Source organism: Rhinopithecus roxellana, chromosome 14, assembly GCF_007565055.1.
Source record: "Rhinopithecus roxellana isolate Shanxi Qingling chromosome 14, ASM756505v1, whole genome shotgun sequence".
NCBI classification, from domain to species: Eukaryota; Metazoa; Chordata; class Mammalia; order Primates; family Cercopithecidae; genus Rhinopithecus; species Rhinopithecus roxellana.
The window spans coordinates 132,530,388-132,556,769 of NC_044562.1; the positions used below are offsets into that span (position 1 = coordinate 132,530,388).

The 26,382-nt window shown below is 48.7% G+C and overlaps 1 protein-coding gene across 1 annotated transcript in view; it reads left to right on the forward strand.

The window, feature by feature from the left end:
* The window catches only part of MYO7B (myosin VIIB), a 78,660-nt gene that overhangs the window by 26,091 nt on the left and 26,187 nt on the right, over positions 1 to 26,382 (forward strand). Inside the window, 10 exon segments of the mRNA XM_030916471.1 lie at positions 3,533 to 3,696; positions 4,845 to 4,982; positions 7,131 to 7,283; positions 7,838 to 7,936; positions 10,751 to 10,845; positions 20,680 to 20,764; positions 22,075 to 22,293; positions 23,550 to 23,720; positions 24,337 to 24,546; positions 24,680 to 24,847. Of these exon segments, the coding sequence (XP_030772331.1) occupies positions 3,533 to 3,696; positions 4,845 to 4,982; positions 7,131 to 7,283; positions 7,838 to 7,936; positions 10,751 to 10,845; positions 20,680 to 20,764; positions 22,075 to 22,293; positions 23,550 to 23,720; positions 24,337 to 24,546; positions 24,680 to 24,847 (1,502 nt within the window).

The window sequence follows — 26,382 nt, forward strand, 5'->3', positions numbered from 1 at the left end:
TTACCTGTTTTAAGTGTACAACTTGACTGTAGCATATCCAGAGTATATTAATGATTGCCACCATTTTAGAACTTTTTCACCACCCGTAAAAGAAACCCCTCATGAGCAATCACTCCCATTTCCCCCCAATCCTGGGCAACAACTATATTCTGTCTCTATGGATTTGCCTATTCTGACTTTTTGCATAAATGGAACCATACAATACATGGTCTTTTGTGGCTGGTTTCCTTCACTTAGCACATGTTTTCTTTTTTTTGAGACGGAGTCTCGCTCTGTCGCCCAGGCTGGAGTGCAGTGGTGCGATCTCTGCTCACTGCAAGCTCTGCCTCCCAGGTTCACGCCATTCTCCTGCCTCAGCCTCCCAAGTAGCTGAGACTACAGGCGCCCGCCACTACGCCCGGCTAATTTTTCATATTTTTTAGTACAGACGGGGTTTCACCGTGTTAACCAGGTTGGTCTCGATCTCCTGACCTCGTGATCCGCCTGCCTCGGCCTCCCAAAGTGCTGGGATTACAGGCGTGAGCCACCGCGCCCGGCCAGCATCATGTTTTCAACGTTCATCTATGTTGTAGCACGTGTCAGTGCTCCACGTCTTTTCACTGCAGAAAAACATTCCATTATCTGGAATGTTTGTTTATCTCGTCATCAGTGGATAGACATTTGGGTTTTTTCCACTTTTTGCCTATGATGAATAACACAGCTATGAACACCCATGTACAAGTGTTTGTGTGGGCATGTTTTCATTTCCCCTGGGTATCTACCTAGCAGCAGAATTGCTGTATCATATAATAACTCTATGTTTAACTGTTCGAGGAACCGCCAAACTGTTTTCCAAAGCAGCTGTACCATTTTACATTCCCACTAGCATTGTATGAGGGCTCCAGTACCTCTGCATCCTCGCCTACACATATGATTGTCTTTTTTATTATAGCTACCCTAGTGGGTTTGAAGTCTCAATGTAATTTGCATCTGCACCCCCCAATGGCTGATGATGTTGATCGCCTTTTCATATGCTTGTTGGCCATTTGCACATCTTCTTTGGAGGGATGTCTATTTAAACGTTCTGCCCGTGTTTTCATTGGGTTATCTTTTTATTGTTGAGTTGTAAGAGTTCTTTATTATTCTGGATACAAGTACCTAATATGTGATTGGTAAATTATTTTCTCATTCTGTGGATTGTCTTTTCATCTGCTTGATGGCGTCCTGTGAGGCCCAAAAAGCTTTCATTTTGAAGAAGTCCAACTTACCTATTTTCCTTTCTTTACTTGTGTCATATCTAAGAGTCCAGGGTCAAATATAAGGTCATGAAGATTTATCCCTATGTTTTCTTCTAAGATTTTTTTAGTGTTAGTTTTTACATTAGGTCTTTGATCCATTTTTAGGATATGTTGAGAGAGGGTCAGTAATGGTCTTGATTGAAGAAGTGAAGGCCTGGGGTGGTCACCCTATGGGTGGGCTAAGAAAAACGAGGAAGGTGACCATGGGTTGCTGTGGTCAGGAAAGTGGGGCGGCCAGAGGGTCACTCTCTGCACCTCATGTGGAGAAGTGAAGAGGTGTTCTGGTCTATTTAAACTGGGGATAGGAATCCAGGGATGATTCTTTTGAGTAGAGGGTGGTCATTTACTCAGAACAGGCTAGGCATTGGGAGGCCAGGGGAGAAAGGGAAAGGTGCCGTGGCTCCTTCATAGTTCCTGCCAGATCCTGGCTTTGGGCTCTTGGAAAAGGAAGAGGCTGGAGCCAGTCGGACCTGCAGGGTCCTGGGACACAAAGAAGATACCCAGCCCATCCTCCATGGGGCAATTCAAGGCTGAGCTTTATTTTTTGAAGTGATAGGAAACTTACATAATGCTAAGATTAAGGTGGATTCTTTCTAGATTTTCTGGTTGCAGAATTCTAGAAATATTAATTAAAGCTAAGCCTTCTTTTTATTTTGGATACCCTGTTGTGCTAATAACCTCGGCTTCACTTACTCTGCCTATTGGAATACCGAACCCAGGAGTGTCTCAACCCTCCCCACCCCGAAAACATCCAGGGAGCTCCCTGCCCCTGGTGGGGAACTCTGCCTGAGCCTCAGGAACGCAGGGTGTCACTGAGTGTCTACCCCCCGCCCAGCACCCAGTGCAGCCCCCCTGGTGCTGCTCCCCTCACAGACACCTGCAGGAAGAGGTGGGAAACAGGCTCCCTTCCCTCTCCCACGCTTGACTGTGCCTCTCCAGATCCACAGCAGGCTGTGCAGGTGTACACAGGACATACCACTAAAAGCTGGGCTGACTTAAGGGGAGCAAAGTGAAAGAGGAAAGTCAGGGTCGTGCCCTTGGGAGTTGGTCCTTAGCAGTGCCGCCCCTGGCCTCATGGAGCCTGGCTTTAAGGAGCAGCTCATCTTCTCAGTGCGGTTCTGTCCCTACTGCAGGACTAAGCCATTCTGAATTATGGCTGAAGGGGAGATGTGGGATCTTCTCACCCCCTGGAGCCATGCCTGTATTAGTCACTAGGGCAAGAGTAACAAACACCACAGATTGAGTGGCTTAAACAACAGCAATTACTGTCTCGGGGTTCTAGAGGCTGGAAGTCCAAGATCAAGGTGTTGGCAGGTTTGATCCCTTATGAGGCCTCTCTCCTTTGTATGCAGATGGCCATCTTCTCCCTGTGTCTTCATATGACCTTCCTTCCCTCTGTGTGTGTCTGTGTCCTCATCTCCCCTTCTTTTCTTTCTTTTTCTTCTTTTTTTTTGAGATGGAGTCTCACTGTGTCACCTGAGCTGGAGTGCAATAGTGTGATCTCAGCTCACTGCAACCTCTGCCTCCCAGATTCAAGTGATACTCCTGCTCCAGGCTCCTGAGTAGCTGAGATTATAGGCATGCACCACCACGCCTGGCTAATTTTTGTATTTTTAGTAGAGACAGGGTTTCACCATGTTGGTCAGGCTGGTCTCAAACTCCTGACCTCATGATCCACCTGCCTCAGCCTCCCAAAGCGCTGGGATTACAAGTGTGAGCCACCGCGCCTGGCCTCATCTCCCTTCTTATAATGACACTAGTCATACCAGATTAGGGCCCATCCTAATGACCTCATTTTACTTTAATCCCCTCTTTAAAGGCCCTATGTCCAAACACAGTCATGTTCTGATGTATAGGGTGTTAGGACACCAACATATGAATTTTAGAGGACACAATTTAGCCCATGACACTGCCTTTCTCCTATTATTGGAGACTTCATCTATTTTCAGCCTGAAGGAGCCTTAGCCCTAGCAAGATCTGCCCAGAGACAGGAGGACGGTGGCAGCTTAGACGAGGGGGCTGGAGTAGGAATGGGAATTTTGGGGGTCCAGAGTTTAGATGGGAGGAGTTACTTTGTGCTGGGTAGATGGTGGGGGCCATGCCTGGCTAGAGGGGTGGAGAGCATAGCCTTAGTGGGGCCTGTGTAGGAGGGGGTCCTCTAGGCATCCTGTATTCCCCCCAACTGCCCTTTTCTTCCCCAAGGGTGGGCAGTGATGGCTGAGCTGGGATGCTGGGTGGGCCCTGTGTCCCCATAGGCTTCCTGGAGAAAAACCGAGATGTGCTGAGCACAGATATCCTCACCGTGGTTTACTCCTCCAAAAACAAGTTTCTGAGGGAGATATTCAACCTGGAGTCAGCAGAGACCAGGCTGGGCCGTGGGACCATCCGCCAGGCAAAGGCAGGAAACCATCTCTTCAAGGTGGGCTCCCAGCCACCCTCCTGGGTCTCTCACCCCTGATGGCTACAAGGCCAGACAGACATGTACAGGAAAGTCTGTTTTAATCACCTGTGGGTCTCCAGCATTCAGTAGGCCCTTGGGAAACCTGCAATGGATGGATGGAAGGATGGATGGATGCGTGGGTGGATAGGTAAATGGATGGGTGAATGGGTGGGTAGGTGGATAGATGGGTGAGTGGGTGGATGGGTAGTGGGTGGGTGGATGGATGGGTGAGTGGGTGGATGGGTGAGTGGGTGGGTGGATGGATGGGTGGGTGAGTGGATGAGTGAATGGCTGTGTGGATGGTGGGGTGGATGGATGGATGGATGAGTGGATGGATGGATGGGGGGGTGGCTGTGTGGATGGGTGAGTGGATGGATGGATGGGTGGGTGGATGGATGGATGGATGGATGGGTGGAAGGATAGTTGGATGGGCAGGTGGGATGGGTGGATGGGTGGGTGGATGGGTGGGTGGATGGGTGAGTGGGTGGATGGATAGACAGATGGGCAGGTGGCTGTGTGGGTGGGTGAGTGGATGGATGGATAGGGTGGGTGGGTGGATGGATAGATGGATGGGTGGGTGGCTGTGTGGATGGGTGAGTGGATGGATGGATGGGTGGGTGGATGGGTAAATGGATAGGTGCATGGGTGGGTGGGTGGGTGGATGGATGGGTGAGTGGATGGATGGACAGATGGATGGGCAGGTGGCTGTGTGGGTGGGTGAGTGGATGGATGGATGGACAGGTGGGTGGATGGGTGGGTGGATGGGTAGATGGATGGGTGGGTGGCTGTGTGGATGGGTGAGTGGATGGATGGATGGGTGGGTGGATGGGTGAATGGATGGATGCATGGGTGGGTGGGTAGATGAATGGGTGAGTGGGTGGATGGGTGCTGGGTAGGTGGGTGGATGGGTGGTAGGCAGGTGGATGGATGGGTGAGAGGATGGGTGTGTGACTGGATGGGTGAATGAGTGGGTGGATGGATAGATGGGTGGGTGGGTGGGTTCTTGACCAGGTGGAGGCACCACTCCACCTGCGGGGCCTTGGCAGCAGCCCTTGCTGGACTATGGGGTCAGCTGTCCCAGGACATGGTTCCTGAGACCCACCTGTGCTTTGTGCTTCCATTCACAGTCTGCAGACTCAAATAAACGGCCCTCCACCTTAGCAGGCCAGTTCAAACAGTCTCTGGACCAGCTGATGAAAATTCTGACCAACTGCCAGCCTTACTTCATCCGCTGCATCAAACCTAATGAATATAAGAAGCCGCTGGTAATGACAGGAGGCTGGGGCACAGTAAAGGAGGGAGGAGGAGGAGGAGGAGGCTGATGGCCTCTAGGGTTGTGGTCACTCCCTCTGCCAGGGCCTGGCTAGTGTTAGAGCTGTTACTGCCCCTACCTTACAGATAAGTACACTGAGGTAAGGCGACCAGTCTAGGTCATGTGAAGGTCAGTGACCTGCAGGGCTTTGGGTTGCTGAGACCTCAGTTCCCTTAGCTCCACCATGCATCTTCTGTGTGTTCTTGGCCTGGCTCTTTGCTGCTGTGAGCCTCGGTTTTCCCTTTTGTAAAGTCAGACTTGCTCCTGCCTACAGCAAGACCTTATCTCTGCAAAAAAATTTAAAAGTATAAAAATTAGCTAGGTATGGTGGTATGTACCTGTAGTCTCAGTTACTCAGGAGGCTAAGGGAGGAGGATCACTTGAGCCCAGGAGGTCGAGGCTGCAGTGAGCTATGATCACACCACTACACTTCAGCCTGGGTGACAAAGCAAGACCCTGTCTCTAAAAAAATTAAATGGGGCTTGCCTTATGAAATCTAGGTTACATCTTCCTTGAAGGCACAATAGGCAGATGTGAGATAACCTGTCTTGTTCCTTAACTGCTGGGAGAAGTAGCTGGGCTCCCAGAGACCCCTGGCTCGTTCCCACCCTGCCTACCTTGGGAGCTGGGAGCTGCAGGACAGGCAGGCAGGCCTGAGGCTGAAGCTCGGGGATTGAGAGTGCCTCTGGCTGGGACATCTCTCATTGGTGGCAGCTGCCCTGCTGTGTGGTATTCCAGGAAGCCCAGATAGGCTCAGGGTTCAAACCCAGGTTCAGCCCCTTAGAAGCGTGACCCTGTGCCTCAGGCACCTCATCTTTAAATTGGAGCCAATCACCCACACCAGGTAGGGCTGTTGTAAAGATTCAGAGTGAAACGCCAGGCCCTTAGGAAATCGTCAGTGAACCGCAGCTGAACACTTACCCGAGGCTAAGCGCAGTGTGGCCTGGACCCCACCAGCAGTTGGCAGCTGTGGCCCTGCAGGTAGGGTAACAGTGCCCGCTGGTGGGCTTGCGGGATCAGAGGGCGTTCCCCAGGGTCCCTCAGAGACTCCTGGCTTGTAGGTGGAGGGGGGTCTCTAGAATCCAAGCCATGGCAGAGTCTTGGAACGCCTGCTGAAGCCTGACACCCCAGGGAAGGACATCATGCCATTTCTCTGCCGGTCACACTAGCCTCCAAGCAAAAGACGGCTCAGCTCCCTGGGGCCAAGGGGCCTCCACTGCCCTGCACACCCCCTCCCGGCCCCCACTCCAGGTCTCACTCTGACCTCCATCTCCTGGGAGGGAGAGCCTAAGGTGATGAGGATATTTTCTGCCTCTGAGTAGATTTATTTTTTCATTTAACTATTGTGCGGGAGGCACCATGAAACTCTAAGTGCCTACGGGGCAGGTTTCCACCCTGACCTGTGTAGGCAAGGGGCGCTTAAAAACGTTTTTAACTGGGCCGGGCGCAGTGGCTCAGGCCTGTAATCCTAACACTCCGGGACGCCAAGGTGGGTGGACCATTTAAGCTCAGGAGTTGGAGACCAGCCTGGCCAACATGGTGAAACTCCGTCTTTAACTAAAAATATAAAACATCCCGGCGTGGTGCCACACGCCTGTAATCCCAGCTACTCGGGAGGCTGAGGCAGGAGAATCGCCTGCACCCAGGAGGCAGAGGTTGCAGTGAGCTGAGATCATGTCACTGCACTCCAGCCTGGGAGACAGAACGAGACTCCATCTCAAAAAAGTAAATAAATAAAACTTAAAAAAAAAAAGGAGCATTTTAAACTGGCCATGTGCAGAGGACGTTTACACTCACAGCGCTTCGGGTAGTTGAGAGTGATGGGAGTGTTGTGTTTCCGTGGGTGCCACAGTTTCCAATGCTATCGACTTTTATCTACTTGACAACTCTACGGGGTTTTCAGCTACTTGCACTACTCTCTTCAAAAGGTAGCCTTACTGAAGTCGCATTTGCTTAGTTTTTCCATCTCTGGAGGACAGTGGGGGCGGGCGGGGCGAGGTGACCTCTGGCTGTGGGCCCGTGCCCGATGGCGGGGTGCCGGGAAGGGGGGTGCCTGCAAAGGGGGGCTTGCGCCGGGTCAGCGCCCCGCGTCCGTCCACAGCTGTTCGACCGGGAGCTGGGTCTGCGGCAGCTGCGGTACTCGGGCATGATGGAGACCGTGCACATCCGCAAGTCCGGCTTCCCCATCCGCTACGCGTTCGAGGAGTTCTCGCAGAGGTTCGGCGTGCTGCTGCCCAGTGCCGTGCGGATGCAGGTCAGCGCCCCTCGGGGACGGCCACCGCTGTCCATCCACGGCCTTCCCCTCGGCCTCCCGCTGCCCTCCCCGGCCCCAGCCTTGCGATGAGCCCTGTCCTTCCTCCCTCTCTCCTCCTCCCGCCCTGCCCTGTCCCTCTCCCAGCGCCACGGAAGTGAGGGGCTTTCCCTGGGGTCCGGGAGAGCTGGCGGCCGCAGCGGTTCCTTCTGGACCATGTCTGTGGTTGTACAGTAGACACGTTCTCTCCTACCGCGTGGGCGAGCCGAGGTGTGGCTAGAAAGCTACTGGTTCCTGTCTGATCTGGAACTCTCAGCCATCCTGAGGCTGGGCCTGGCTTGGGCCGAGCGTCCCACAACACATGGAGGCCCCAGGCCCCGAGTTCCCTCCTCACCCCAACCCGTGTTCGAGGTTCCGGTTGTGCCTGTGCTTGGGCTGGGGCACGGGCAGCCCCTGATAGGGGAGCCTGTGGGAGGAGGAGGGAGACTCCACCCCCAGAGAGCCGCCGAGGGGTCTCTGCCCTCTATCCCACCTACACCCCCGTTTGGTCTTGGCAGCTGCGAGGCAAGTTCTGCCAGATGACCCTGGGCATCGCTGACATGTGGCTGCGGACAGACAAAGACTGGAAAGTGGGGAAGACCAAAATTTTCCTGAAGGTGAGACCCCCCCAGGAACCAGCCGGCCTTCGGCCTCCTGCAGCTCGTGGGCTTGTCAGCTCTTGCACCAGGCCCGGGGTCCGTGGTCCATGTGCCCTGAGCCAGTGGCACTGGGCAGCAACTCAAAGCGTGGTCCCCACCCTCAGGGCACCCCTGGATGTAGAACATCACACTAGGGGACAATGAGGTAGTGGTGAGGGGACTGGGGAGGGCCAGCCCAGCCTGTGGAAGCCCAGGAGGCTTCTCAGAGGGGCACCTAGGGCAAGGCCTGAGGGTGCAGAGGAGGCGCCTTCAGCCACAGAGCAGCACCCAGGAGCTCAGGGCGGTCTGCTGGTGTCCTGAGACCTGCCTCCATCATGCTGGGAGCCACATCCTGCCATGCAGGCTTCCCCACACTGGGGAGGCCCAGCCTCTGCAGAGCCTGGAGGGCTACTGCTTTCGTGGAAGAGTGCTGTGTGTCAACTCTCCACAAAGTGACTTGTCCTTAGGAGACTTGTGCGAGCATCACCACCACCACCTGCCTCCCCCAAAACTCACAGGGAGCTGAAGTCACACAAAGGAAGCTTCGGGGCCCTCCAGAAGTGCCATTTGGGTCACAACCACTGAGGAAGGAACCTCCATGTCCCCTAGCCTTCTAAGCCTCGGTGGGCCAGCACAGTGAGAGGGAAGAGGAAGAGCTGGGAGGACACTTTGCCAGCTCGCCCGAGCCCCCACCCATCCCTGCTGCCCCTTCCTCTTCCCCCATAGTGCCTGCCCACCTGCCCACATGCATCCTCAGAGGGACCTCCTGGCCCCAGCCCTCCAATCAGTCTGTCTGTCCATTTGACTGTGCAATAGTCAGGCTGTGCTGGGGCTCAGAGGCTAAGATGCGCAGGAAGAGACCGAGTGGCTTCCAATTTAGTGGGGGAGGCAAGGCCAGCAGAGGGACCATCTCAGGGCTCTGTGGGTTTGTCATAAATGGCTCTTATTATTTTGAGGTGTGTTCCTTCAATACCTAGTTTATTGAGATTTTTTTTTTTAACATAAAGCGATGTTGAATTTTATCAAAGGCCTTTTCTGCATCTATTGAGATAATCATGTGGTTTTTGTCTTTAGATTTGTTTATGTGGTGAATTATGTTTATTGATTTGCGTATGTTGAACCAGCCTTGCATCGTGGGGATGAAACCAACTTGATCGTGGTGGATAAGCTTTTTGATGTGCTGCTGGATTCAGTTTGCCAGTATTTTATGGAGAATTTTTGCATCGATGTTCATCAGGAATATTGGCCTGAAGTTTTCTTCTTTTGTTGTGTCTCTGCCAGGTTTTGGTATCAGGATGATGCTGGCCTCATAGAATGAGTCAGGGAGGAGTCCCTCCTTTTCAATTGTTTGGAATAGTTTCCAAAAAAAGGTATCAGCTCCTCTTTGTACTTCTGGTAGAATTCAGCTGTAAATCCATCTGGTCCTGGGCGTTTTTTGGTTGGTAGGCTATTTATTATTGCCTTAATTTCAGAACTTGTTACTGATCTATTCAGGGATTCCACTTCTTCCTGGTTCAGTCTTGGGAGGGTGTATGTGTCCAGGAATTTATCCATTTCTTCTAGATTTTCTAGTTTATTTGCATAGAGGTTTTTATACTATTCTCTGGTGGTTTGTATTTCCATGGGCTCAGTAGTGATATCCCCTTTATCATTTTTTATTATGTCTATTGGATTCTTCTCTCTTTTCTTCTTTTTTAGTCTAGGTAGTGGTCTATCTATTTTATTAATTTTTTCAAAAAAAACCAGCTCCTGGACTCAGTGATTTTTTGAAGAGTTTTTCGTATCTCTGTCTCCTTCAGTTCTGCTCTGATCTTGGTTATTTCTTGTCTTCTGCTAGTTTTGAAATTTGTTTGCTTTGTTCTCTAGTTATTTTAGTTGTGATGTCAGGGTGTCGATTTGAGATCTTTCTAGCTTTCCAAGGTGGGCATTTAGTGCTATAATTTCCCTCTTAACACTGCTTTAACTGTGTCCCAGAGATTCTGGTACGTTGTCTCTTTGTTCTACTTGGTTTCAAAGAACTTCTTGATTTCTGCCTTAATTTCATTATTTACCCAGGAGTCATTCAGGAGCAGGTTGTTCAATTTCTATGTAGTTGTGTGGTTTTGAGTGAGTTTCTTAATCCTGAGTTCTAATTTGATTGCACTGTGGTCTGAGAGACTGTTTGTTGTGATTTCAGTTCTTTTGCATTTGCTGAGGGTGTTTTACTTCTGATTATGTGATCAATTTTAGAGTAAGTGCCATGTGGCACCGAGAAGAATGTGTACTCTGTTTTGGGGTGGAGAGTTCTGTAGATATCTATCAGGTCCACTTGATCCAGAGCTGAGTTCAAGTCCTAAATATCTTTGTTAATTTTCTGTCTCGATGATCTGTCTAATATTAACAGTGGGGTGTTAAAATCTCCCACTATTATTGAGGGAAACATTTTTATATTGAAACAAGCATGGGGCTTTTACACAGTTGAATGCAAATGTCACATGAATTTTGGGAGATAAAACACAACTTTAGGAAAATTTTGTGCCCCCTCTTGAATTCTTCAGAGCAGAAATGAAGGATGCCAGATTGAATTAGCAAGAAGAAAGAGCTAATGTGGGAAGTTCTTGGATTGGGGTGGGAGGTACGGTTGCAGCTCCTGTCTCTGAGCAACATGAAGGTCACTTTGAAGGCCCCCTTCTTTGGCCTGCCCTCCTGGGAGAAGTCTGAGAGATGCTACCTTTGGGAGACAGAGCCCAGGCCCCAGGCAGGGGCTGTGGGGTGAGGGTGAGCAGCCTGGTGACAGCGTCTCTCCCGTTCCAGGATCATCAGGACACTCTGCTGGAGGTACAGAGAAGCCAGGTGCTGGACAGAGCGGCGCTCAGCATCCAGAGAGTCCTGCGGGGCTACAGATACAGGTGCCGGCCCTGCCCCAAGGCCCATCCAGCCCACTCCTGCCCACAGTGTCCCCACACAGACCTGCAGCCCACAAACCAGGATCGCATGTTCCTGCTGGGCCCTCCCTGGGGAACTGAGATCTTCCAATGTCTTCCAACCAGGGACACTGTAACCTGTGTTGGCCAGAGAATTTGGATACATTATTGGAATGTTTGGAAAAAACAAAAAACACTCCATATGCAAGAGACGGGAGCCGAATGAAGGGCCAGCCCTGCTCTCAACCAGGGTTTGACGTTCCACTTCAATTATGTCAAAGTGTATGGGTTTGGGTTGTAAGGCAATTTGCTTTTGGAGGGAAAAGAACGCATGGCTTGCCTGCGTTCCCTGCTCAGTAAGAGGGTACCACCTGAGTTGTAATCCAGGATCAGTGGATCAGCAGTGCTGCTGCCTTGCCCCACCCTCACCTGGGTTCCTGAGCCACCATAGCAAGGGCTGGAAACCCAGGCATGAGAACGTGGGAGAAGACAGCCAGCCCCAGAAACAGAGAATGAGGGGGCACAGAGAAGGGCAGGGAGCCGGGAGCTAGGGCCCACAGCTAGAGAGGCAGCTCTGCTGCTGCGAAGCCGGAGGCCAGCTCAGGGCCAGCCACTGGTGCTGCTGATCTCAGGACAACAGACCGCATCTGACCAAACAGACCCACGTGGTCGGAGGCCAGGCAGGCTGCCCCCACTGACTCCCAACATTTTAACATTTTACATTTGACATTTTAAATTAAGCTTTTTGTTTTGAGATTATTGTAGATTTACATGCAGTCGTAAGAAACAATATGAGATATCGCCATATACTCTTCACCCATTTCCCCCAGTGAAAACGTCTTACCACCCGTGCCCCCCATCCCCAGCCCTGCTTAACCCCGGCAACCTCTAACCTGTTCTACATTTCTAGAATGTTGCCATTGCACAAATGTTATATACATGGAATTATACAACATGCAGCCTAGGGTGGGCTTTTTTCACTTGGCATGTTTCCCTGGAGATTTCATCCAGGTTATTGCTTGCATTAATATTTATTTATTTATTTTTATTTATTTATTTATTTGAGACAAAGTCTCGCTCAGTCAACCAGGCTGGAGTACAGTGGCACAATCTTGGCTCACTGCAACCTCTGCTTTCCAGGCTCAAGCTATCCTCCGACCTCAGCCTCCAAAGTAGCTGGGACTACAGGTGCCTGCCACCATGCCCGGCTAATTATTGTATTTTTTGTAGAGACGGGGTTTTCCTATGTTACACAGACTGGTCTCAAACTCCTGGCCTCAAGTGATCCGCCCGCCTCAGTCTCTCAAAGTGCTGGGATTACAGGTGTGAGCCACTGCGCCCAGCCAATATTTTGTTACTTTTTATTGCTGGGTAGTGTTCTATGGGATGGATACACCACAGTTTGTTTAACCATTCACCTGCAGAAGGACATCTGGGCTGTTTCCAGTTTTTGGCTTTGATGAATAAAGCTGTTATGAGCATTTATGAGGTTTTTGTGAGAACATCAGTTGCCATTTCTCTGGGATGTATGCCCAGGAGTGCAGTTACTGAGTCATACGGTGGTTACAAGTTTTGTTTTTTAAGAAACTGCCGGCCGGGCGCGGTGGCTCAAGCCTGTAATCCCAGCACTTTGGGAGGCCGAGGTGGGTGGATCACAAGGTCAGGATATCAAGACCCTCCTGGCTAACATGGTGAAACCCCGTCTCTACTAAAAAATACAAAAAAGTAGCCGGGCGAGGTGGCGGGCGCCTGTAGTCCCAGCTATTCGGAGGCTGAGGCGGGAGAATGGCGGGAACCCGGGAGGCGGAGCTTGCAGTGAGCCGAGATCGCGCCACTGCACTCCAGCCTGGGCGACACAGCGAGACTCTGTCTCAAAAAAAAAAAAAAAAGAAACTGCCAAACTGTTTTCAAGAGTGGCTGTACCGTTTTACATTCCCACCAGCAATGCCTGGCTGACTCGGTGCCCCTGCATCCTCACCAGTATTTGATGTTGTCATTGTTTATTTTAGCCCTTCTGATAGGTCTGCGATGATCTCTCATTGTGGCTGTCCTTAACATTTCCCGATGTGGAACACCTTTGTGTGTGCTTGTCATGTATGTGTCCCCTCTTTGATGACCTGTCTCTGCATGTTGCTTGCCTGTTTTCTAATTGGAGTCTTTGATGAGTTTTGAGAGTTCTTTATATATTCTAGATACTAGTCCTCTGTCAGCTATATGGTTTGTGAATATTTTCTCCCAGTCTGTAGGTTGTCTCTTCATCCTCTTAAGAGAGCTTTGCAGAGCGAAAGTTTTTTAATTTTGGTAAAGTCTAATTGTCAAAGTTCTCTTTCATGGATCTTGCTTTTAGTGTTGAGTCTAAGAACTCTTTGTCAAGATTTTCTTTTGTGTTTTTCTAAAAGTTTTTATAGTTTTAAATATGTTACATGTAGGTCCATGATACATGCCCATTTTGAATTAATTTTTGTATACAGCCTGACACTTAGGTCAACGTTCTTTTAAATTTTTTTCCTATGGTTGTCTCCCCAGTATTATTCATTTAAAAAAGTCTATCCTTCCGTCAGTGAATTGCTTTTACATCTTTATCAAAACATAGTCGTGTGGGTCTATTTCTAGGTTCTGTATCCCATTCCATTGGTCGATGACTCTATCCCTCCACAATGCCACAGCATCTTGTTTATCATAGTTATATAATAAGTCTTAAAGCTGTGTAGACTAATTCTTCCCACTTTTCTTCTTCAAAAGTGTTTTAGTTATTCTAGTTCCTTTGCATTTCCATGTACATATAAAAATAATCTTGTCTATATCTACAAACAAAACTTTGCTGGGATTATAGATAGTAATAGGCTTGTATAGCAATTTGAAAATTAATATCTCTACTAAATCCATCTTCCAATCCATAAACATGATATGTAGCTCCATTTAGTTTAGATATTATTTGATTTCATGCATCCGTGTTTTGTAGTTTTTAGCATACAAATCCTGTACATGTTTTATTAGATTTACATTATTTTTAGTAATTGTAAATGGTACTGTATTTTTAATTTTGACATTGGCATATTCATTGCTAGCAAATAGAAATATGTTGGATTTTTGTGTGTTGACTTCATATCCTGCAGCCTTGCTGAGCTCACTTTTTATAAATTCTTTAGAATTTTCGATGTAGATCATCTTGTCATCTGCAAATAGGGGCAGCTTTCTATCTTTTTTTTTTTTCCCCCAATCCATGTGCCTTTTATTTCCTTTTCTTGCCTATTGCAGTGGCCAGAACATCCAGTATTATTCGGGTGGTGAGAACAGATATATTTGCTTAGTCCTTTATCTTAGGGGGAAAACACTCAGACTTTAACCATTAAATATAATGTTAAGGCTGAGGCGGGCAGATCACGAGGTCAGGAGATTAAGACCATCTGGCTAGCACTGTGAAACCCCATCTCTACTAAAAAAAGAAAAAATTAGCCAGGCGTGATGGCGGGCACCTGTGGTCCCAGCTACTCAGGAGGCTGAGGCAGGAGAATGGTGTGAACCCAGCAGGCGGAGCTTGCGGTGAGCCGAGATTGCACCACTGCACCCCAGCCTGGGCGACAGAGTGAGACTCTGAAAAAAAAAGTATGTGTGTGTGTGTGTGTAATGTTAGCTGTAGGTTTTTCATTGATGCCCTTTCTCAAGTCAAGGAAGCTTCCCATATTCCTAGTTTTCTGGGAGTTTTTATCACGAACAAGTGTTGAATGTCAATTTTTTTTCTGCATCAGTTGATAATGATATGTGATCTTTCTCATTTAGCCTTTTAATGTGGTGAGTTACGTTTCCTGATTTTTAAATATTGAACCAGCTTCGCATCCCTGGAGGAAACTCCACTCGGTCCTAGTGTATAATTCTTTTTGATGTTGCTGAATGCTGTTTGTTAATGTTTCATTAAGGAGTTTTGCATCTGTATTCATGAGGTCTGAGGATTTTTTTTCTTTTGTCTTAGTCTGGTTTTAGTATCAGAGTAACACTAGCTTCATAAAATGAATTAGGAAGTGTTTCCTCTTCTGTTTTCTGGAAGAAATTATGTAGAATTGATGTGAATTTTTCTTTAAATGGCAGAAATCTCCAGTGAAAATATCTTGGCCTGGGAATTTTTTTATAGGGAGTTTTTAATTATAAATTCAATTTATTTAATAGTTATAGGAATGATTCAAATTATTTTATATTGAGCGAGTTGTGGTAATTTGTGCTTGCTGAGGAACTAGTCCATGTTATCTAAGTTGTCAAATGTGCGTACGTCAATTTGTTCATAGTGTTCCGTTATTATCCTCTTGATAGCTGCAGACTCTGTAATGATATCCCCTGTGTCATTCCTGATATTTGCAATTTATGTCTTCCCCTTTTTTTCTTTGTCAGTCTTGCTAAAGATTTGTCAATATTCTTGTCCTGGCCACGCACGGTGGCTCACACCTGTAATCCCAGCACTTTGGAGGCCGAGGCAGGCAGATCACTTGAGGTCAGGAGATTGAGACAGCCTGGCCAACATGGCGAAACCCCGTCTCTACTAAAAATACAAAAATTAGCTGGGCGTGGTGGCAGGTGCCTGTAATCTCAGCTACTCGGGAGGCTGAGGCAGGAGAATTGCTTGAACCTGGGAGGTGAAGGTAGTGGTGGGCCGAGATCATGCCATTGCACTTCAGCCTGGGCAACAAGAGTAAGATTTTTGTCTCAAAAAGAAAAAAAATTCTTGTCCTTTTCAAAGAATCAGGCTTTAGTTTCATTACTTCTTCTCTAATTTTTTATTTTTAATTTCCTTAATTTCTGCTCTTTTATTATTTTCATCCTTCCAACTTTAAGTGTATTTTACCCTTCTTCCTCTAGATTCTTGAGGCAGGAGATTAGATTATTAATTCAAGGCTTTTCCTCTTTTCTAATGTGGAGTGATATAAATCTCCGTCTTATCACTGCCTTAGCTGTGTTTCACAAATGTTCACATGTTATGCTTTCATTTAGTTCATTCAATTTCATTGACTTTCATTCAGAAAAAAATTAAAATTTCCTTGAAATTTCCTCTGCGAAAATTTAGAAGTATGTTGTTTAGTTTTCAGTGTTTAGAGAGTTTCCTGTTATCATTTTGTCTTTGACTTCTAGTTTGATTTCACTATGGTAAGAGACACACTCTGTATGAATTAAGTTCTATTAAGTATGTTGAAGTTTCCTTTGTGGCCCAAGATATGTCTCCTCTCCTGGTATATATTCTAAGGGCACTTGGAAAGAACATATATTTTGCTGTTAATTCGGTAGTGTGCTCTGAAAAGTAGTCAATTAGATCTTGTTGGTTGATAGTGGTGTTGAAGTCTATATTATTGCTGATTTTCTGTCTATGTGTTTTATCAGTTGTTGAGAGAGTCTCTAATTATGATTGTGGACTTGTGTTTTCCATTTCAGTTTTATCATTTTTGCTTCACATATTTTGCAGCTCTGTTGTTTGGTGAATACACGATTAGGATTGCTATGTCTTGGTGGATGTGCTTTTTATTATCATGTGATATCCTTCTCTGTCTGTGGTTATCTCCTTTGCTCTGAAGTCTACTTTATCTGGTATTAATATAGCCACTCCTGTTTTGATTACTGTTTACATGATCTGTATTTTTCATCCTTTTACTTTCAGCCTACCTTTATAACTATGTGTTAAGTGAGTTTCCCATAGACAGTATGTAATTGGGTCATGTTTTTCAATCCATTCTGCCAATTTCTGCCAAGGTATGTCACTGGCATACATTAAATTCTCCCTTAACATCATCAACAGATTCTTGGAAGCTATGACTTTCTAAGAGTATACAGCAGGTGTTCGAATATCATTGTTCCCTTCAGTGTGGTTTCATTATAATGTTGATGAGAAAACAGTTGGTTCCATCACATATCGTCTCACTCAAAGCCTGTTTCTAAGAAGGTATCAACAACATTGAGGACCTACTGTATTTAGGCCTTTTACATTTAAGGTAATTATTCATGTTAGAGCTCAAGTCTGCCATTTTATTTTTTGTTTGCTTTTTTTTTCCTCTCTCCTTTGCATTTGTATGTTTTCTTTTTCCTGCCTTTCTATGACTTATTTAAAAATTTTTAAGTATTTCATTTTGATTTATCTGCAATGTGTTAGAGTATATGTCTTTTTTATAGCTTTGTAACGTGGTTGCATTAGGTATCATACACATATTATACACATACAGACAGAGAGAAGGTATCTACTGCTGTCATCATTTTACCACTTCCAGTGAAGTATAGAAACTTTACCCCCTTTTATGTCCATTTACCTTCTCTCGTGTGTAATACAATTTTCTTAAATATTTTCTCTACATACATGTAGAGTGACATCAAAAAGTGTTGGCCAGGCACAGTGGCTCATACCTGTAATCCCAGCATTTGGGGAGGCCAAGGCAGGAGGATCACTTGAGGCCAGCAGTTCAAAACCAGCCTGGTCAATGTAGTGAGAACTCGTCTCTACAAAAGAAAAATACAAAAATATCTGGGCATGGTGGTGCATGCCTATAGTCAGCTATTTTGGGAGGCTGAGGTGGAAGGATCCTTGAGGCTAGGAGTTCAAAGTTATGGTGAGCTCTGATGGCGCCACTGCACTGCAGCCCAGATTACAGAGTGAGACCCTGTCTCCAAAAAAGAAAACATAGAAAGGAAACAACAACAACACCACTTTCTTTGATCATCTGTAAGAAGAAACTCCTGGCTGGGCAAGATGATTCACGCCTGTAATCCCAGCACTGTGAGAGGCGGAGGCAGGTGGATCACTTGAGCCCAGGAGTTCAAGACCAGCCTGAGCAACATGGTGAAACCTCATCTCTACTAAAAATGCAAAAAATTAGCCAGGCATGGTGACGTGCGCCTGTAGTTCCAGCTACTCAGGAGGTTGAGGTGGGAGGATTACTTGAGCCTGGGAGGTGAAGGTTACAGTGAGCCGAGATTGCACCACTGTACTCCAGCCTAGGCGACGGAGTGAGACCTTGTCTCAAAAAAAAAAAAAAGCAACTCCTAATCCATTCAAGTTTTGTCATGAGATTGCGAGATTGCAGCAAATCAGCCACATCTTCAGGCTCCACTTCTAATTCTAATTCTCTTGCTATTCCCACTACATATGCTGTTTCTTCCTCCACTGAATTCTTAACCCCTCAAAGTCATTCATGAGGATTGGAATCAACTTCTAAATTCCTGTTAATGTTGATAGTTTGACCTCCTCTCCTGAATCATGAATGTTCTTAGTGGCATCTAGAATGGTGAAAGCTTTCCAGAAGATTTTCAATGGACTTTGCCCAGATCTATTAGAAGAATTACTATCTATGACAGCTATAGCATTATGGCATTTATTTCTTAAATAAGACTTGACAGTCTGAATTGCCCTTTGATCCATGGACTGCAGAATGGATGCTTTGTTCACAGGCATAAAAACATTAATCTCCTTGTATGTCTTCATCAGAGTTCTTGGGTGGCCGGGTAAATTGTCAATGAGTGGTAATATTTTGAAAGAAATCTTTTTTTCTGAGCAGTAGGTCTCAATGGTGGCCTTAAAATATTCAGTAAACCATGCTATAAAGAGATGTGCTGTCACCCAGGCTTTTTGTTTCATTTCTAGATTACAGGCAGAGTAGCTTTAACATGATTGCTAAGGGCCCTAGGATTTTCAGAGTGGTCAATTAGCATTGGCTTCAGCAATTAGCAAAGTCACCAGCTTCATAATCCACTAATAAGAGAGTCAGCCTGTCCTTTAAAGATTTGCAGTCAGGCACTGACCTCTCTATACCTCTCTGTTACCTATGAAAGTGCTAGTGGCATCTTGTTCCAATATAAGGCTGTTTCGTCAACACTGAAAATCTGTTGGCCAGGGCGCGGTGGCTCACGCCTGTAATCCCAGCACTTTGGGAAGCCAAGGCCGGTGGATCGCAAGGTCAGGAGTTCGAGACCAGCCTGGCCAATATGCTGAAACCCCGTCTCTACTAAAAATACAAAAAATTAGCCAGGCATGGTAGTGGGGGCCTGTTGTCCCAGCTACTTGGGAGGCTGAGGCAGGACAATTGCTTGAACCCAGGAAGCAGAGGTTGCAGTGAGCTGAGATCGTGCCACTGCACTCCAGCCTGGGCGACAGATTGAGACTCCATCTCAAAAAAAAAAAAAAAAAAAAGAAAATCTGTTGTTTGGATAATTTGCCGCAGCTTCTCCATCAGCACTTGCTGCTTCACCTTGCATTTTTATGTTATGGAGGTGGCTTCTTTCCTTAAACTTCATGACCCAAACTTTGCTAGCTTCATACTTTTCTTCTGCAGCTTCCTCACCTCTCTCAGTCTTCACAGAATTGAAGATAGTTAGGATCTTGCTCTGGATTGGGCTTTGGCTTAAGGAAATGTTGTGGCTGGTTTGATCTTCTATCCAGCCCATGAAAACTGTCTCCATATCAGCAAGAAGGCTGTTTCACTTTCTCATCATTCATGTGTTCACTGGAGGAGCACCTTCAACTTCCTTCAGGAACTTTTCCTTTGTTTTCACAACGTGGCTGTTTCGTGCAAGAGACCTAGCTTTTGGCCTGTCTCAGCTTTGGACGGGCCTTCCTCACAAAGCTTAATCATTTCTCACGTTTGATTTAAAGTGAGAGACATGAGATGCTTCCTTTCACATGAACACTTAGAGGCCATAATAGGGTTATTAACTGGCCTAATTTTAATATCGCTGTGTCTCAGGGAACAGGGAAACAGAGAAAAGACAGAGAGAGATGGGGGCACTACTGGTGAAGCAGTCAGAACACATACATTTATTAAGTTTCCCATCTTATATGGGTGCAGTTTGTGATGCCCCAAAATAATTCCAATTGTAACATTAAAGATCACAGATCATTATAGCAGATGTAATAATAATGAAAAATTTGAAAGATTGCAAGAATTACCAAAACGCCATACAGACATGAAGTGACCACATGCTATTGAAAAAATGGTAACAATAGACTAACTCAACACACGGCTACCACAGACTTTCAATTTCTAAAAACATAGTATCTGCGAAGTGCAATCAAGCAAAGTAACATCATAATAAACTGAGGCATGCCTGCAGCTCTGTATGCACTGAGCTTGCCTGGGAGTGACTCCGCCTTGCCAGAGCCCAGCTTTCAGATTTTCTTCTCCGTGTCCAGCCCTGGGCTAGTGGCCAGAGGAGGGGCGTCTGCAACAAAAATGCAGAAGTAAGTTTTATCCTTTTGTAGCTCTTTGGGGGTAGAGAGAATGAGAGAGAATTTTCTGATAACTTAAAAAAACTGGACTGTCGGCAGGACACAGTGGCTCACTCCTGTAATCCAGCACTTTGGGAGGTCGAGGTGGGTGGATCACTTAAGGTCAGAAGTTTGAGACCAGACTGGTCAACATGGTGAAACCCCGTCTCTACTAAAAATACAAAAATTAGCCAGGCAAGGTGGCAGACACCTGTAATCCCCGTTACTTGGGAGATTGAGGCAGGAGAATTGCTTGAACCCGGGAGGCAGAGGCTGCAGTGAGCCGAGATCGTGGCATTGCACTGCAGCCTGAGCAACAAGAGTGAAACTCCGTCTAAAAAAAAAAAAAAAAAAAAACTGGACTGTCATCTTCCACAAATTTGGGTTGCTGATAGCAGATTTTTTTGTTCCTAACTTGCCTGTGCATCTTTTGGTCTGTAACACCTTTTGAGAAAGGATTGTACATATTCATTTTCCCCAATATTTTACTATCCTTTTTCCCTTCCAAAGCAGCAAACCAGTTTTTCTGCCCCAGAGGCTTTCAGCCATCTGGGGTTGTTACATGTGTGTGGCTTGTGTTGCCCTTCTAGGAAGGAGTTCCTGAGGCAGAGGCGGGCAGCTGTGACCCTGCAGGCCTGGTGGAGAGGCTACTGCAACAGGAGGAATTTCAAGCTGGTGAGAGAACTCGCTGGGGCAGCTGGGCCCGCGGGTAACTGTCCAGTAAAAGACAGATTTGCAAAGTTTGTTTCTCTGAGTGAGAGACCTCAGGCAGGAAGGATCAAATCACTTATAGACGTGGCATGCAAATTTAAAATGATTAGCCCTCAGCATCCCATACAGTCTCTTCTTGGCATCATCTCCAGCCCCATGGTCTGTAGGCTTCAAAATGTTTTGCAGAACATGGGATATCTTCAGAGCTAGACTAGGTGTCCTGCTCTGGAATTGAATAACTCCTGTCTTTTCCCAACTTGCAGGCAACAAAATAAGCAAAGGATTGATTTGTTTTGAGTACTTTTTCCTGATTTTTCTCTTAACCACGGGCATTTGCTAATGAGTATCTGCTCAAAGCAATGAACTAGAGTAACTATGGCTGTGCCTGTGTCACTTGGCTGCTTTTGTCGTGGATGTGACTGGTGGTGACGTGAAATGATCACATCAGCAAGACTGGCCCAGCCCGCCTGCATTCCATGCTCACCAAGGGCATGATAGTAGCTGGCCTGTGTGGAGCAGTTCCTTGGGGCCTATTGCTTCGCATACATCATTTTATTTAATATTAAACCAACTCTGCACGTCAAGGAACTGAGACATAGAGAGGCTGAGTGGTTTCACCAAGAGCATGAGGCTAGTGAACTGCAGAGCTGGGGTTCAGATGAGGGACTGTGACTTCCAAGCTCTTAAACCAACCCGTTGGGTGGGTCTTTAGGAAGCTCAGGGACTGCTGTGGCCCAGGGGATGTTTGCGGCACTGACATGGTGTTCATCCATTTCTTACTGCACTTTTACTTTAAAGATGCCCTGAGGGATTTGCGTGGCCACAGGCCTCCGCACAGGCACGCTAGCCTGTGGACAAGTCAACTGAATTTGGCTGGCAGATGTGGACAGCAGGGCCTCAGGAATCCACTCTCCCATTTCACCCACGTGAAATCCACACCAGTTCTCTCCCTCCACGGCCCCAAGGGGGCCACTTTATTATTTATGCTATTTCACACATGCTTATTTAGCACTTATTTGCACGTCAGGCTCTGGTCTAAGTACTTTACAAGCAATAACTCACTATTCTTGTGTTCATATGTGTGTACCATTCTAGCACCAGCCCTTTGCCAAAACAAAACTAACTGTAAATCTATCTTGCACTATCTCCTGAGGAGCACCCCTCTCTGTTCCCTGGGGAAGGCCTTCTCACCCCTGAGCCCACCTCCCTCTTCTCGCCCCTGAGCCCACCTCCCTCTTCTCGCCCCTGAGCCCACCTCCCTCTTGCCTCCACAGATCCTTGTGGGCTTTGAGCGCCTGCAGGCTATTGCCCGGAGCCAGCAGCTGGTGAGGCAGTACCAGGCCATGCGGCAGAGGACGGTCCAGCTGCAGGCCCTGTGCAGGGGATACCTGGTGCGCCAGCAAGTCCAGGCCAAGAGGAGGGCAGTGGTGGTCATTCAGGCCCATGCCAGGGGCATGGCTGCCAGGCGCAACTTCCAGCAAAGGAAGGCCAATGTAGGTGGTCACCTGGCCTCTTGGGCAGGTGGGGCTGACTGGGGCCCTGGTGGGTGAGGGCCAAGAAGAAGGAGCGAGCAGCTGTGTAGACAGCTCACCAGAAGCGCTTTGGAAAATCCCCTGCCACAAGCCAAGATGTAAAATCTGTTCAATTACTTAAGAGCACAGCGAGGATACAGGACACAAGAGGCAAGTTAGCAGGCACCTGGGCTGAGATGTAGATATCACAAGAGACACGCCCCCCCTCCCTGTTCACAGTCAGTTCTACGTGGCTCTGCAACAGCTGGGGAGCCGTGGCCACCACCCAGGAGCACGCAGGGTATAGGGTGGGAGAGGCAGCAGGTCAATGGGATAGTCTTAGCCTTGAACCTGGAAGATGAGCTCAGGCCCCTCCCTTTCACCTTGGAGATGAGTTTTGGGACAGGGGTTGTTGGTCCCCTGGAAGGTGCAACAAACCTGAGCCAGACAAGGTGAGAAAGGCCCAGTTCCATGGAAGAGAGCCCTGGCTACTGGGCTGTGTATGACAGCTCGGGGGACACAGAAATATTAATACCAAGGGGAGTTGCTGAGTGTCTGGGGGGCTTGGAGGACAGGGAGCAGGGGGACAGCACCAAGAAAATAACCCCATTTCCTCCATCGAGTACTTGAGACTCAACCTTCATACTTGGCTCTTTGTAAGTTGTGATAAGGCAAAGGGGCCAGGATGACATTGACTTCTGCTCCATGGATGTAAACCTGGTCTACGGAGCACACTGCTAATACAGTGAACAGGGCAGGTGAGAGAATGTACCCACAGACATGTCAGCAGCATGCTTCTGCACCCGCATGCCCCCAGCTGGCGGCAAAGCCGTCTGATCTGTGACTTCATTACTTCAGCCCCTGGGGACCTGTCCTGGTGGACCCTTGATGCCTTTGAATGAAGGGACCAAGTGGTCCTGAGCAGTGGTTGTGCAGCTGGGTTCCTAGGGAGTCCCTGGAGTTTGAAGGGGTGCCTTAAGGACCATCTGAGGGTAGGGACAAGCCAGCAACCTCCCCTCTCCGGAGCTCTGATTATCACTGGGAAAGGGAAAGCCCTGACTGGTTGATCTCTAACCACCCTGGCTGTTAAAATCTTTTGTTTCAGAGCAGAATACTGATTTGGACAAATGATGGCAGGATGAGGCTTACTTGGCTTCTGGGAGGTGCTTGCCCTGTGGGGTAGGCAGAGCTGGGCCCCCTGAGCCCTGCTTGGTAAACTTCCCCCACAGGGTGTGCAGGCGCCGCTGGTCATCCCGGCCGAGGGGCAGAAGAGCCAAGGCGCTCTCCCTGCCAAGAAGCGCAAATCCATCTACGACACCGTCACTGACACGGAGATGGTGGAGAAGGTGTTCGGCTTCCTCCCTGCCATGATTGGGGGCCAGGAGGGCCAGGCCCCACCGTGCTTTGAGGTAACACAAGCCTGGTGTCCACAATCGGCCCCGGGAAACCTGCCCTGTCCGTGAACTCAGCCCACCTCTCGGTTCCCTGAGAAGCCAGAGCAGTGGCCGAGTGTGTGCTGCAGCCCTGCTGGTCCTGCACGGAAGAGGGGAGCGTGCGTGGGTTCTGTGGTCAGAGTCTCGAGTCAGGCAGGCTTCCCACCTGCAAGACTTCCTACAGCCTACTCTACCAGTGCTACTGGGCTCTCCGTCACACAGCATTCCCCGTGTATATTTGACCCCACCCGGGCACCCCCAGAGCACCTTTGAGGCCGCTGCTCTGCAGTGTGGCTGGGGAAGCTGCGGTGAGGATGGTGCATGCGGTAAAGGACAGTGTCCGAGCATGGGGCCAGGAGAGGAGAGGGCAGGAGGAGCCCTGCCCCTGCCTGGCAGGGTGTGTAGAGAGCCCTGTGCTGGCACACAGCAGCCCGCCTGAGCCCACTGAATGTGGGGATGGGTGGTCTCCAGCACCTGAGGGAGCAGGGTAACGCCACAGCCCCCGTGTTGCCCGGCCTGCTGGACAGCCAGCTGATAGGTTGGTTGGTATCTGAAAGCCCTGCTGACCCGTGTTCTCCCTTACTGGCCCCAGGATCTGGAATCAAAGACCCAGAAGCTGCCTGAGGTTGACCTGGACACAGTCCCCATGGTGGAGGAGCCTGAGGAGGATGTGGATGGCCTGGCTGAGTACACCTTCCCCAAGTTCGCTGTGACTTACTTCCAGAAATCAGCCAGCCACACGCACATCCAGCGGCCCCTCCGATACCCGCTGCTTTACCACGAAGATGACGCTGACTGCTTGGTACCAGGGTTCACTGGCTTCTAGTGGCTCAGGCCAGCCCCGAGCCTGGGGTCTGAGCTATGGCTCAGGGGAAGAAGGGAGGGGCTGGAGTCACCGATGGGTTCCCACTGGGCCTTCTGTCTTGTTTCCCCAGGCCGCCCTGACTGTGTGGAATGTCATCCTGAGGTTCATGGGCGACCTCCCAGAGCCAGTGCTGTATGCCAGGAGCAGCCAGCAGGGCAGCTCCATGATGCGGCAGATCCATGACACGCTGAGCAGGGGGCACGGTGCCCAGGCTCCACAGCACAGTAGATTTGCACAGGCAAGTGCGGGGGGGGCAGCAGCGGGCAGAGGAGGGCGACACCTGCCAGGTGCCTACCGGGGCCCAGTCCCTGGGGCAGCTGGACAACACGGAGAGACAAGACCTGGAGCCCTCTCCTTAGCGTCACCCACTGAACCCATCCCCCAGGCCATGGCGCGGGTGCTTTCACTCTTGAGTCATGCTCAGGAGCTCATGAACCCCCACCCCGGGCTGTTTGAATTATACATTCATTAACGGAGAGTGTGCCCTGGACTCTGAGCATTGGGTGTGACTTGAGCCAGATTCAGATGCACATAACAATAATAATAACAGGTGTTATTGACTGACAGCCTGCTATGTGCCAGCTGCGTCTCTTAATTCAGTTCCCAGGTGGGCCAACCCTATAAGGTAGGGATGACTATGTTTATAGCTAAAGAAATGAAGAGCTGAAATGACCTGCCCCCAGTTGCAGTGGACATGTGTATGGGACCTGGGCTTTGACTGCATTCTGCTGAATTCAAAAACCGAGCTCCTGACCCATGGTCTACCCTGCCCTCTAATGAAAGTTAATTCACATCCATTTTTGATCAAAATCCTTCCTAAGGTCCATTTCCATGCTGTAATCTTAGTGGAACTAACCAAGAACTGTCCAAAGGAATTACACAGCAGTGACAGCACTCAGTGGCCCACCAGTGGCAGGAGCCCATGACTGCCCCATGTGCCAGGTGACCAGCTGGGACTTAGCTCAATACCTGTGGGGTCCTGTGTGCAGACTAACTGCATGGGAATCTAAAGGAGCCTGCAGCCCCATCACATGGCCAACCTTGTCTGGGATTACAGAGAAGCTGCCCAGGTCCAAGCCCTGACTCCTTGATCTCTGGAGGTATGGGCTCTGCCAGAGTGTGTCGGATATCTGTAGCTGTGTAACAAATTACCCCTCCAAACCTCACTGCTTAAAATAGCACATGTTCATGATCTCACACAGTTTCTGAGGGTCAGGAGCAGCTTAGCTGCATAGTTCCAGCTCAGGGTCCCTCATGAGGTTGCTGTCAAGCTGTCCCCTAGGGATGGTGTCATCTGAAAGCTTGACAGCTAGAGAAGCCGCTCCCAAGAGGGCTCACCCACATGGCTGTTAGTGGGAGGCCTCAGTTCCTTGTCACGTGGGCCTTTCCACAAAGCTGCCTGGGCATCCTCACAACGTGGCTTCCCCCAACATGAGCGACCCAAGAAGGAAAGCAAGAAGGAAGGTGCAAATGTCCAGTCTTGGAAGTCACATACCTGTGGCTGTGGGAGGGGCCCACACAGGGCGGGAATTTCAGGACACAGGGATCACGGGGGCCACCTTGGAGGCTGGCAGCCACTCAGAGTAAAGACTCTGGGAGGCAGTCCAGCCAACCAGCACCTCTGGAGGGTGAACATGGGGGGAAGCAGGACTGGCTTCCCAGAGGTCAGATCTTAGGTTTTCTGTCCTGCACCTGTTTGTTAAGTACCCATGATGTGCCCCAGGCGCAGAGCAGTGAGCCCAGCAAGCCTCGCTGCCCTCACGGACTTTGCCA